The sequence below is a fragment of the Giraffa tippelskirchi genome, chromosome 12 (genome assembly GCF_054371585.1).
Source record: "Giraffa tippelskirchi isolate mGirTip1 chromosome 12, T2T-mGirTip1v1.2.pri, whole genome shotgun sequence".
Taxonomy (NCBI): Eukaryota; Metazoa; Chordata; class Mammalia; order Artiodactyla; family Giraffidae; genus Giraffa; species Giraffa tippelskirchi.
Window position 1 is genome coordinate 42,207,915 of NC_137286.1, and position 12,757 is coordinate 42,220,671.

The 12,757-nt window shown below is 38.8% G+C and overlaps 1 protein-coding gene across 1 annotated transcript in view; it reads right to left on the bottom strand.

The window, feature by feature from the left end:
• Positions 1-12,757, bottom strand: part of HDGFL3 (HDGF like 3) — a 73,944-nt gene that overhangs the window by 18,582 nt on the left and 42,605 nt on the right. The window contains exons 2-3 of the mRNA XM_081546773.1: positions 6,338-6,414; positions 1,269-1,407 (exon numbers count right to left, since the gene is read on the bottom strand). Of these exons, the coding sequence (XP_081402899.1) occupies positions 1,269-1,407; positions 6,338-6,414 (216 nt within the window). The remainder of the gene's footprint in view (positions 1-1,268; positions 1,408-6,337; positions 6,415-12,757) is intronic.

A 12,757-nucleotide genomic window follows, 5' to 3' on the forward strand; every position in this document is an offset into this window, starting at 1 on the left:
GGATTTCCAGAATGGTCAATGAGCACTGGCTTCAACTTAAAGCCACCAGTTGAATTAGCCTCTAACAAGAGTCAGGCTACCTTTTGAAGCTAAGTCAGCAGAAGTCTCCTCTCTAGCTAGGAAAGTCCTAGGGGGCATCTTCCAATAGAGGGCTGTGTCATTTACACCGAAAAATCTGTTGTTTAGTGTAGCCATCTTCATGAAGCACCTTAGCCAGAGCTTCTGGATCATCTGCTGCAGCTTCTATATCAGCTCTTGCTGCTTCACTTTGCACTTTTATGTTATAGAAACAGCTTTTTCCTTAAGCCTCTGGCACCAGCCTCTGCTAGCTTCACACTTGTCATCTACAGCCTCCTTACCCCTCTCAGCCTTCACAGAATTGAAGAGAGTTAGGCCTTGCTCTGGATTAGGCTCTGGCTGAAGGGAATCTTGTGACTGGTTTGATCTTCAATCCAGAGCACTCAAACCTTCTCCATAGCAGCAATAAGGCTGTTTCACTTTCTTATTATTCATGCATTCACCAAAGTGGTACTCTTAATTTCTTTCAAGAACATTTCCTTTGCATTCACAACTTGGCTAACTGTTTGGCTCCAAGAGGCCTAGCTTTAGGCCCATGCCAGTTTTCCACATGACCTTTAGTCTCTAAGTTCTATCATTTCTAGCTTTTGATTAAAAGTGAGAGACTTGACTCTTCCTTTCACCTGAATACTTAGATGCCACTGCAGGGTCATTAACTGGCCTAACTTCAATATTGTGTCTCACAGGGAGGCTCGAGGAGAGGGAGGGAGACAGGGGAATGGCTGATCAGTGGAGCACTCAGAACACACACACATCAATTAAGTTCACTGTCTTATATGGGTGTGGTTTGTGGCACCCCAAAACAATTGTAATGGTAATATCAAAGATCACTGGATACTAGTAACAAATAGAAGAATAATGAAAAAGTTTGAAATACTGAGAGAATCACCAAAATATGATGCCAAGACACAAGATGAGCAAGTGCTGGTGGAAAAACAATGTCAACAGACTTGCTCAAGGCAGGGTTGCCACAAACCTTCGATTTGTAAAAAATGCACCATCTGTGAAGTGCAACAGAGCAAGGTATGCCTGAACATTTAATCTAAACTGCGACTGGAGCAAGAAAGAATTCTGACTTCAGATGGGTGGTGGGTAATTGTTAATACAAGGGACACACTTCTTGTGTGATCCAAAAAAGAGCTAAAATTTAAAAATGAGATACAGCAAGTGATAATGAAGCAAACTGTCACCTGGTATCCAGTAAACTTTACTCCTGGGTTATTTTCTATTTCCCACAATCCTTCATTAAATCCTTTCCGTTTGTTTGATTTTCCAAACTTGTCTTTGTATTCCTTGTAAGGGAAGAGGTCTTTGGGACCTAGAAAAGCACTGCAGAGACACATCAGAAAGAGATTTGACATCTGACCTTCAAATGTAAGGTATTTTTAATATCAACTCAGGTGTCAGAGCATATCTTAGTATATAAATTATAAGTATGTATAAATCCTCTGAGTTAGGCACATATCACAAGATGTTTTGCACACATAATTCAAGGTAGAAAAAAATGGACAGCTAGGTATACAGGCCAGCAATGCTGACTGTGTTGCTTTGATTTTAAATTACTAATTTCTTTTTTGTTTTGAAATTGATTTTTAGTTAAACAAGTAGTTTTAAGGATGTCTACTTTGACCACTTAAATCATCATCTTACATTAAGACTTATATATGCTAATCTTTCATAGATAAGGGGTTTGTTAAGACATACAGTAAAAACATAAACACTGGAGTAAAAAATGATTCTAACTCTATATGCCACATTAGTATATTTATTATTATTTCTATAAATTAAAAAATCATTAGTGTTTAATGAGGCATTAGACAAGAAAAAAATTAGAAGTGGCAAAGTAGATAGAATCATCCAATTTAAACCTAATCCTAAATTAGTCATAATTATGAAAAGAAAATGAGAATAAATCCTGAGGCTGGCCTACAGATCCAAGCATTTAAACCAATCTTCAGCATTACTGTCTCTGACATTAATCTGGCGGATGACACGGAGGGGCCCACAGCCTGTCTGAGATGCATTTCAAACTGAGACTCATTTATTCATATTTTACTGAACATCTCTAAAGTGTCAGCTGTTCTGGAGGTGCTGGGCATTCTTCAGGGAACAAAAAGATGAACATCTCTGCCCTCATAGAGCATACATTCTAGTAGCAAGGGTAGGAGTCTAGACAATAGAAAAGATAAATAGAATATAGTACCATGTGCTAAAAATAAATAAATCTATAGATGAAGCAGAGAAGGGGAATAGTAAGGACTGGGGTGGATTTTAACAGTTTTAGAAATACAGATCAAGAGGGAAGGCCTCACTGAAAACGGAACATCCAAGAACTGAAGAGGTTGAAGACGGGACTCATGTGGTTATTCGGGGAAGAGGAGAGCAAGTTGAAGGAAGAGCAAGTATAAAAGGCCCTGAGGTGGAAGAATGCCTAGTGTGTCGAGTGAAATGAGTGAAGAGAGAGTTGTGAGATGAGGTCAGAGAGGTACCAGGATGGGAGCACAATCGTGTTGGGGCTTTGAGGCCACTACAAAGGCTTTGAGTCAGATGGGAAGCCATTAACGGTTTTGAGTTTGACAACTTGTGTTTTAAAAGGGTCACTCTGGCTGTGCTGAAAACACACTGAATGAAGGTCTGGGTACTAGGGCAGAAGTGGAGAGACGAAATTAGAGGCTACTAAAGTAACAATGGTGACTAGGACCAGGGTGTTGGTGAGAGGTGGCTGGATTCTGAATTCACTCTCCAGAAAGAGCCGAGGTGATTTGTTGATGAGTCGTATATGGCACATGAGAGGGTGGAACTGAGGCTATCTCCAATGATATGGGCTTCCTCCCAGGTGGCTCAGTGGTAAAGAATACACCTGCCAATGCAGGTGATGCAGGAGATGCAGAGTCGATCTCTGGGTCAAGAAGATCTCCTGGTGAAGGAAATGGCAACCCACTCCAGTATTCTTGCCTGGGAAATCTCATGGACAGAGGAGCATGGCGGGCTACAGTCCATGGGCTTGAAAAGAGTCGGACATGACTGAGTATACACGCACACCTGCCAAGGATACAGACTGAGAAGTTAGAAGAATGGACTTAATATACTGAAATGCAAGATTTTTGAGAGAACAAGATTTGAAAGTTGACAAGTTCAGTTCTGGATGTTAAATCTGAAAACCTAGTTAGATATCCCAGTGAAGATGTCAAGTAGGCAACTGGTAATTGATCTGTATTTCAGGGAAATACAGATCTGTAATTCAGGGAAAATGTCTGTGCTAGAGGTGTGTATTTGGAACTTACCAGCAGAAGTGATATTGAAAGCTTTGAGACAATGGGTTAACAGTTTACTGTTGATTTTATAAATTCCATTTTCTGACTGGATCTTAGTACTGGCCCCTTCCTTATACTACCCAGATGATCAAGAATTCAAGTTGATAAAATTACCCAAGCATGCTTTCTGACCCCAATCACCACATCTTCTTTGGTTGTTCAACTTTAACTGTTCAGCATGATTGCATTTCACTGCATCCAGAGATAGTTTATTAGGTTACTGGACATTTTAATCAAACTGAGCATGAGAAGGACATGTGACTTTGGGTCTGGTGATTTCACTTGTAAAGCAATTTGACATGAATTATTAGACTAAAGCTTTTGACCTTTCTCCAGTCGTCCTTGACTCTAGGTACAGGAATTAACTGTGGGCTAAGCTGCCTGAGGTTCATGTCAGCTATTGATGCTAACCAGAGATTGTCTGTACTTTATGCCACAGGAGCCAGGGTTAATGATTCAACTGGCCATGTGAGCTATTGCCAGAAAGAGGGACATTGACTGAATGAGCTATTCTAAAACAAATTCTTATTTTTGATAGATGATCTCGGGTTTTTCTGGCTTACAGATAATGCCACAAATCAAATTTCCTTTCAATTGGTTAACTTTGCTGTATGTTTTATAAATTTTAAAGGGTAGACCAGAAAATAAAATGGTTCAAGGTAATATGCTCTAAGGATGTTATTTTTTTTTTTCCTGGCAAAGGCTGCCTTAAGAATTGTCCAGACTAAAACTATAGGGGTAAAGTTATATGTAGCAGAAGAAATTTGGGCTCCAATCTCCTATCTGTCTGAGCAACAGATTCAGAGCCATGTTCTGAGAATTCTGGCTCTGTCTGGGGGGTGCTCCTGCTGATAGTTTTCTTGTTAAATCCCTCACTTTTCAGATACTTCCCCCCCACTGCACTTATTTCATTGAATCAATTTTAATTCATTCAATGGCTATTTTTGAAAACACCTGCCATGAGCCAGGCACTGTGCACAGCACTGTCTATACAGGGCTTAGCAACATTCACATAATCTCTGCCTTCATAGAGAGACTGAATATTAGGCACTTGCCAGGGCATATAATCTCAGGTTCAAGGACACCCAATACCTAGTAAACAATCAGCTGAAACAATCTTGTGACAATTTTTCTGAAGTTCACTGTCCTCTAGATGTTTTAAAATCTACTCCTGGATGATCAGACCAGCAGAAAACTCACAAGTGAACTGTAACACACTGCTCCTTGGTAGAAATGCTTTTACTGAATTGAGGCTTGGAATTATGCCACTGACTTATATTAAGGATGCTACAAGAAAGAGCTCCATAAAATCCTTCATACTGTTCCCTGGAATGATTCTGTTACATTTATTAGCAATATACCAGGTGGCAAGCTCTTTAAGGGCAACTTTTATTTCAAGTGCCTCAAAGAATACCCAGAAAATGTTTACTAAGTGAATGCAAGTCATCACATAATATGAGTAAATGGGGGACTTTGGTGTATATAACGGGAATGTGATAATCTGGTTTATTAAATTCTGCCTTGTTCCAGATATACAATCAGATCACTTAGAATTAAGTCCTAAAGGAAAAGCAAAATAATGTATAGACACAAAACGGAGTCAGGAATGAGGGAAATACAAAAATCGGTATCACAAAGCCCTGAGCACTATTACTTTGGTAAAACATTTATCTCTAAGCCTCTAGCAACCTCTTCAAGGAGAAAAATGTGTTAAGTTGCATTGTCCACAAATGTCTATTAGATAAAAACAAAACAAAGAAAACTAACCTCTTGAAAGAAACATAAATGTTTCTCAGATGAAGACAAGCAAGAACTATGTCTTAAAGAGCCCTCTCCTGGCTAACTCTCTTTCAGTAGGAGAATAAGGAAGATGTGAGGGTGCCAGAGACAGTAAGGAGAAGTTCATGCCTGGCTCTGCTAACATTCACATGAACATAGGGGACAACCCTGACTTTGAAGACTTACAAGATTTCATCATAGTTTTTAGCTTTTGCTCCCATTTGCAACTCCTATTCCATTTGTGTCCTTGTTGTAAACAACCATATGCATTCTCAGTGTGTCAAGGTTGCCTACTGTTCCCTAGGACCCATGACCATCTTCTTCCTTTTAATGGATTACTCCTCCCAATTTGTTTCCCAAAAGGGCTGCCTGGCTAGAGACCATGTTTCCAACTTCCTTACAGCTTGATATGGCCTTATGACTGACCAAGTTCTTGCCACTGGAATAAACACAAGTATAAGCGACATATTCAATTTCCCTGTCATTTCCTTACCTCTTCTCTCTCCTCCTTCCCTCTATCTGGAAGATGCATGGGAGCTGCTGAGCCAGTTTTTGCTTTTTTGTTCTTTTTTCAAAACAAGCAGACAAGACCAATACCTCCATGGAATGGCAGAACAACACAACAGAAGAAACCAGGGTCCCTGGAACAGAGCTGACTACCCACCTTGATCTATCTGCCTCTCTCTGGGTTGTTTCCAAAAAAATAGTAAACTCCTATATTATTTGAGACACTGTATTTTCAGTTTCCTTTATTTAACAGTTTAACCTGTACTCAGTGACCAACAGAATTATAAAAACTTACAAAGGTGGTACATTTCCTTCAGAGACTGACAAACTGTGAAGAGGCCTGAGAGACTGTGAAATATACAAGAGCTACAAAAGAAATGACTGGAAATGGTAAGGAAACCACCCTAGGACTGAAAAGTATCCTAAAGGAAACTTCTGGCTCATGCCCAACATTTAAGCAGAAACAAATGACATTCAAAAGCAAAATAAATGAAAAATCTTGACATTAAGAAAAGATATATTACCTTTGTAATGTCATATAATTGGTTATAATGATTTTAAGAGCATATAAAATAATATAAAGTGATTTTTAACAACATATGTCATCTAGAAGAATCAAATTAGAACTGTCGAAAATTTATGTTGCTTTGTTGACTTACGTTTCGTGGGTGCCAAAAAAGAAGATAGGGTACTTATTGGCCGGAGGCTTCACAGCTCCCTCTGGGAGTTCATCGATCTGTTAAAGATAAAATCAGGTTAAACAGCATAAACATGAACAAACACTGTCATGATAATTTATTGCTATTTTCAAAATAAAATTACTCTAATAAAAATCCAAGTCATTTTTCTTTTCCCTGAACCTTATAAAATGATTCTAGAGGTCATATTGACGCATCATATGGAGAGTAACTCTGTGAACTGATGGTAACCATTATGGCAACACATAATCAGGAGCCAAAACTACTCACTTCCTTCAGCTCAATAGAATTATACTTGGGAATCTGTCCTTGTGAAGTAATTCAAGAGAATAACAAAGAAACAAAAAAGATGCACTTTGGGGGAATAGCAGCAAATTTTTACACATACACACACACTCCCTAGAAACATAAGCATTACAAAATAGGAGAATAATGAAAAATTAACAAAATATTATGTAGTGGCTAAAAAGTATCTCTTGCCTGGACTACTACAAGTCTCTCCCCACAAGGTGAAGTTGGAACCATGTTTTTAAAAGCATATTCAATTGCGTCAAATCCTTTAACAGCTTCTCAGAGCTGTGCACCTGAAACCTCTGGGAAAGTAAAGTTCAGCCTTCCCCAGATCCATCAATTCTTACACACAGCTGAGTTTGAGAACTTTTAGCAGGATAGAGTCCAAACTCTTTAGAATGCTACATATAGACCCATTATTTCCTAGAATGTTTCAAGAAATGGTCCTTGACTTCTTAATCTCCATCTGCAGCCCCCACCTTTCTTTTGAACTCCAGGCTTGAAATTACAAATACCTTCAAACCATTTTCATGTATAGGTCCTGCAAGCAGCTTAAAACAAAGACAAGGCTATGAGTAGGAGAAGAGACATACTTTTAGTTTATTGAGCAAGGAAAAGGGTCTGGTATCCAGTGTCTTGAAGAAATCTAAGGCCTTCTTAACTAACATATGGCAACAGCCTGAAGATTACTCCACATCACAAGTTCGTCTCTGAACTGAATGAACCATGTTCACAGAACAGATGTTCTGGCGTACTGAGAGAAGATGGACTTTGAGTCTAGAAACCTGTAATTAAGTCCGGCTTCTGACTTAAACTGTGATATAGAAAACATCACTTAATATTAGACTTCCACATCTGCAAAATGAGATGTTTGTACTAGGTAACCTCTAGGTTTCCTTCAAGTCCTGAAATCCCATGCCTTGTCTAGAACTGAACTAATTTTTCCTGAATTTGTTTTTTTTCCTGTCTTAAGGATTGGCACACTCAGTTACCAAGAAAGAAACCTTAATCTTTTTATTATTTCCTCAAGCACTATGTTCAGTTTTTTACCACCTTCTCCAATTCGGCTCCTGAAATGTCTCCAAATTGAATACCATTCCCATTACTAAATTTAGTTCCCTAAAAACGTTCTCATGATCTTTTGACAAGGCCATAGCAGCCTTTCAAATTATCTCGTCTCTAGGCTTGCCCCTATTACCTACTATACAGTGTTGGTCACTCAGTTGTGTCCGACTCTTTGTGACCCCATGGACTGTAGCCCGCCAAGATTCCTCTGTCTATAGAGTTCTCCAGGGAAGACTACTGGAGTGGGTTGCCATTCCCTTCTCCAGGGGATTTTCCTGACTTAGGGATCAAATCTGGGTCTCCTGCATTACCAGCAGACTCTACCATCTGAGCCACTAAGGAAGCCCACTTACTATACAACTTCTGTGTAAACCTTGTATATGTTACATTCAATACACTACCCTGTAAGGACAATTTAAAATGAATAATTTCATTCTGACTAAAACTCAATATATTTTCAGTTATATATACATATATATGCATACACACACACACACATATTATTGTGGTAAAAAAGACCTAACATAAAATTTTTCATATTACCCATTTTTAAACTTATAGTTCAGTAACATTAAGAATATTCACACTGCTATGATACAGATCTCCAGAAAGTGAACATATTTTAAATGAACAAAAGATAGAAATTAATATGGAAATGCTTATGTTTATATATGTGGGAAGCACTGAATTGCTAGCTGACAAAACACTATCACATCAGGTTTTTTTTTCACTTCTGTGAGAAAACTGAAAGTGAATCTTTTAAAAAAATCTTTTAAAACTTTTCTTTCACATAAGACATAACTTGTGATTGAACTCTTCCCCTGCTGTAATGTTATGTAACTAACATCTACTGTAGAAGCTACAAACTGATGGCTCTTAGGCCCATGTCCAGCCTGAAGAAATGCTTTGTTTGGCTCATACAGTGTTTTAAAAATACTGAATTAGTTGTCAACACTTTAATACTGGAAGACTCATTATTAAAATCCAGATTAATAGCTTCTGTGGAAAAAATACTGAAGATAGGGCTGAGCAACACTAAGCCTGATTCCCACAAGGCAACAATCAGCTGAAGATGATGGACAGCTGCCTGCAGACACGGTCTGCTCTCTCAGGTGTAACCTGCCCACCTTTCTCCAGGTGATGCTGCAGATGCCTGCTTCCCTTACTTACACGACTTGCTTGGCCTCTTTGAATATCTGAGTTCATGCCTCCTGTGATAAACAGTGTCAAGACAGCGGCTTTACCATCACTCTGGTTCTCTCAAAAAGGTGTTAAATGTTAACATGCACTCACGGTATTTTATTGAGAGTCTTGTTCTGAAAATTATGCTTTAACAGTTTTGGAATTATACTGAGCTGTTCAAGTGGATATACCTTCTTGATCCAACAATTAAAGAGTGCCCTGGTTTTTGTGTTTGTTTGTTTTGGCTTCTAGAGTGAATACTCAGTGGCAACAGAACTTTATCTTCAGTTGTTGTTGTTGTTCAGTCACTAAGTTGTATCTGACTCTTTGCAACCCCACAGACACAGCACGTCAGGCTTCCTTGTCCTTCACCATCTCCTGGAGTTTATTCAAACTCATGTCCGTTGAGTCAGTGATGCCATCCAACCATCTCGTCCTCTGTCGCCCCCTTCTCCTGCCCTCAATCTTACCCAGCATCAGGGTTTTTCTCAATGAGTTGGCTCTTCACATTAGGTGGCCAAAGTACTGGAGCTTCTGTTTTTCTACTGTTTCTGCTTTCCTGAATTTTATTTTCACTTTTATTTCTGGTTCTTGGCTATGTTCGGTTCTGATTCTGGTTTGCACACAGCCAACGTGTTATCCCCATAATAGGAGGATGGGGATCTAGTTTCTTTTGGGTATGACAAGGCAAATAATCTGGTACAACAGTCTTCTGGTTTATAGAAGAATAAGTTCTGCTTTTACTGGAAAGAAGAAAAGCCCTTTGAGATCCAGATCAGTTAGTGTATGAATTTAGTACGTCCTTTAACCTGCACCTGAAGCTGTAGACCTGAAGCTGAGGCCTCTGTGTGTGTCTATACTCGAAACAGCCTTTACCCTTCCTTGCATGAATCTGAAAGATTTTCCTTTTTCTAGGAAGGGTATTAACAAATTAGATATAAATTTCTTAAAACGAAAAAGTTCTGTTTTTATTGAGTTATAGATACTAATAATATTACAAAAATCTAATATAAAGGAACATAACAATCCTCAAGAAGTTAAAAAAGTGAATGTAGAGTACTTCTTGTTATTGTTCTTTGTTTGTCTGCTCTGCTCACTGCAGAGACACTTCGGGGAGGGTCAGGCAGAAACTGAGACTCTGTCCCTTGGGCCCATGGAGGTGGGGCCTGGAGGGAGGGGCCTCATGTTTCCTAGGAAACTTGTTCTCGCAGTCTCATCCCTGGGCCCTCACCATCAATACCACCTGGGGTCTCATGAGAAATTCAACTTCTCAGTCCACAACCCAGGCCAACTGACTCAGACACCTTGTGGGTTAGGCCCAAGAATCAGTATTTTAAGAACCTCCAGCTACACACGCTTTCAGACTACGCTGTTCTCTGGAATATATGCCCAAGAGTGGGACTGCAGGGTCACATGGCAGCTCTATGTTTAGACCTTTAAGGAACCTTCATACTGTTCTCCAGAGTGGCTGCACCAAATCATATTCCGACCAAAAGTGTAGGAGGGCTCCCTAGCTGTTTCTGATGTTAATGATAAGACATTCCACCCTCCTGCTGGGGGTTCTCCAGATGAGCCGCCTTTTGTTTCTTATGATTAACTAAGTCTGCTTAAATCTGCAGCATATTTGCACTGTGACTGCAAAATAGCATCAGTGCACATTTATTTGCTTAATAGTTTTAAAAAATGTATAAAATGTACAATTCTCTATCTTTTAAAGGAGTGCTACACTAAATGTGGTGGCCTTTTAAGAGAAAAAACCCTTCTGACAGGAATATTTTTATACATGAATCCAAATTTAAGTAATCAAAGTGAATCTTGAACAAATCAGACTGGTTTACAATTCTGGTTTAAAACAATCATTTGTCTTTATCAGGATTTAATCATTGCAGAGTGTAACATAAGTAAATAAAAAAATAATAAAATTGGGGTTTCTCATGAAGATATTAATTTACATCTGAACTTAAAAGAGTCTACTGATAAGCTAGTATTACTTCCATATAATGTTTAGGATTAACGAAAATGTAAACTTAAATTACAAGTCTGACAAACTTTCCTGTATCAACAGTAATTATATTCTGTGGGATGTTAAGATCAAACACAGTTTCCCATAGTAAACTTTAAGATCTCAGACTAATAATTAAATTAATTAAAGGATAATCTCTGCATCTTCAAATAATTCCTAAGATAGAATGCTGAAACAACTGGTCAGCAAGTGTGTGTGCTGGATGCTCAGTTGCTCAGTCACGTCCGCCTCTTTGTGACCCCATGGGCTGTGGCACACCAGGCTTCTCTGTCCATGGGATTCTCCAATCAACAATACTGGAGTGGGTTGCCATGCCCTCCTCCAGGGGATCTTCCCAACCCAGGGATCAAACCCATACCTCTTATGTCTCCTGAATTGGCAGGCAGGTTCTTTACCACTAGTGCCATGTGGGAAGCCTTCAGCAAGTGTAGTTTTAACAAATATGTGACTTTTAACTTTTAAATGTAGTGGAAAGGACATATGTATTATGTGTATCCATGAGCTCTTCTGGTTTGCTAAAACACTTGTACGTGACAAATTTCTCAACTTCTCTGTGAAATAGGAGTTAGTTACTTTGGTTAAATTATAATTTAATATGGAAATTGAGACTATACTAAGAGCAATAGTGACAAGAAGTACAACCATGTATGCAAAGGTAATGAATGGCATATGCTGTTTATTAATGGGAAAAGGTTAGTCGTGTACTTGAAGTTAAGTATCTAGGTTGTACCACAGTGTGAAAGAGGACAAACCCAGATACTGAAAGCTGTAGATTTGTATGAAGGGAAATTTATTTGCCCTGGACAAAAATAACTGCAAATAATAATCTAAAAATATGCAATGAAATGTTAAAATTTTACCAAAGCTGGCTCAGCTTTGATGGATTTACTTGTAAGATTAAAAAGTGAAAGCTTGTAAATCCATTAATGTCAAACACTTATTAATACAAAACCAGAATTTGTTTTTCTCTGTTAAAATAACAAACTGGTCTTGGAGTACTCTATCTGTTCGTAACAAAATATGGCAAAAGGTTATTCTCTACCTCCTGAATACTCTGCATAGACAGTCATATCTCACTAGAGTAACTTCCTGGACTTCGTGCTGACTCTTTCCTACCCTTAAATTTTGCTTAAAAAAAAAAACAACACACAAAAGTTCCTTGCTAAAGAGTTAAAGTTCTTTCAAAAAAAAGGGGGGGGTCATCATCTTCTATGCTAATTATTTTAAAACATTATATTGTTACTTCGACTGAGTCATTATTTATTACCCTCAGATATCTAAGCTCCAATCTTAATCAAGCTATGAAGTCTGATAATTATGGTGATGCTGCTGAGTTCATAGTTCTCACTGGGAAACAAATGATTTGGTTCAGACTGTGGTATAAGACTGCAAGCTCAATATTATGTGCTGCCTCAACATTCTGTAAAATTGGGATGGTTCTGAATGCCCTACCCGCAAGTTCTCTTCCTCATTCTGCTCCATAGACAAGGTCCCCTGGTCAAAAAAATCCTCATCAGAGGGACCAAGCACAGTTTTTCTCTATCCCTAAGTAGCAGGTTTTGGTTCCCTTCTAGCCTCTGAATTATTCAAACAAGACAATCACACCCTCCTGTGGGAACCCCACTCTCTTGATACTACAAAACCTGCCTCCCGTTGCCCCAGCTGTTCACTGCTTCTTAGGGCAACCTCTAGGTCGCCCTGCATGGCATGCAGTGTCCTCTTCCTCTGGGAGTGAGTTTACGGAATTAATAAATAGTTGGCTATCTTACCTGTCCAGTGTTTTGTGTTGAGCCATTACCAAAAACATATGGGGGGAACTG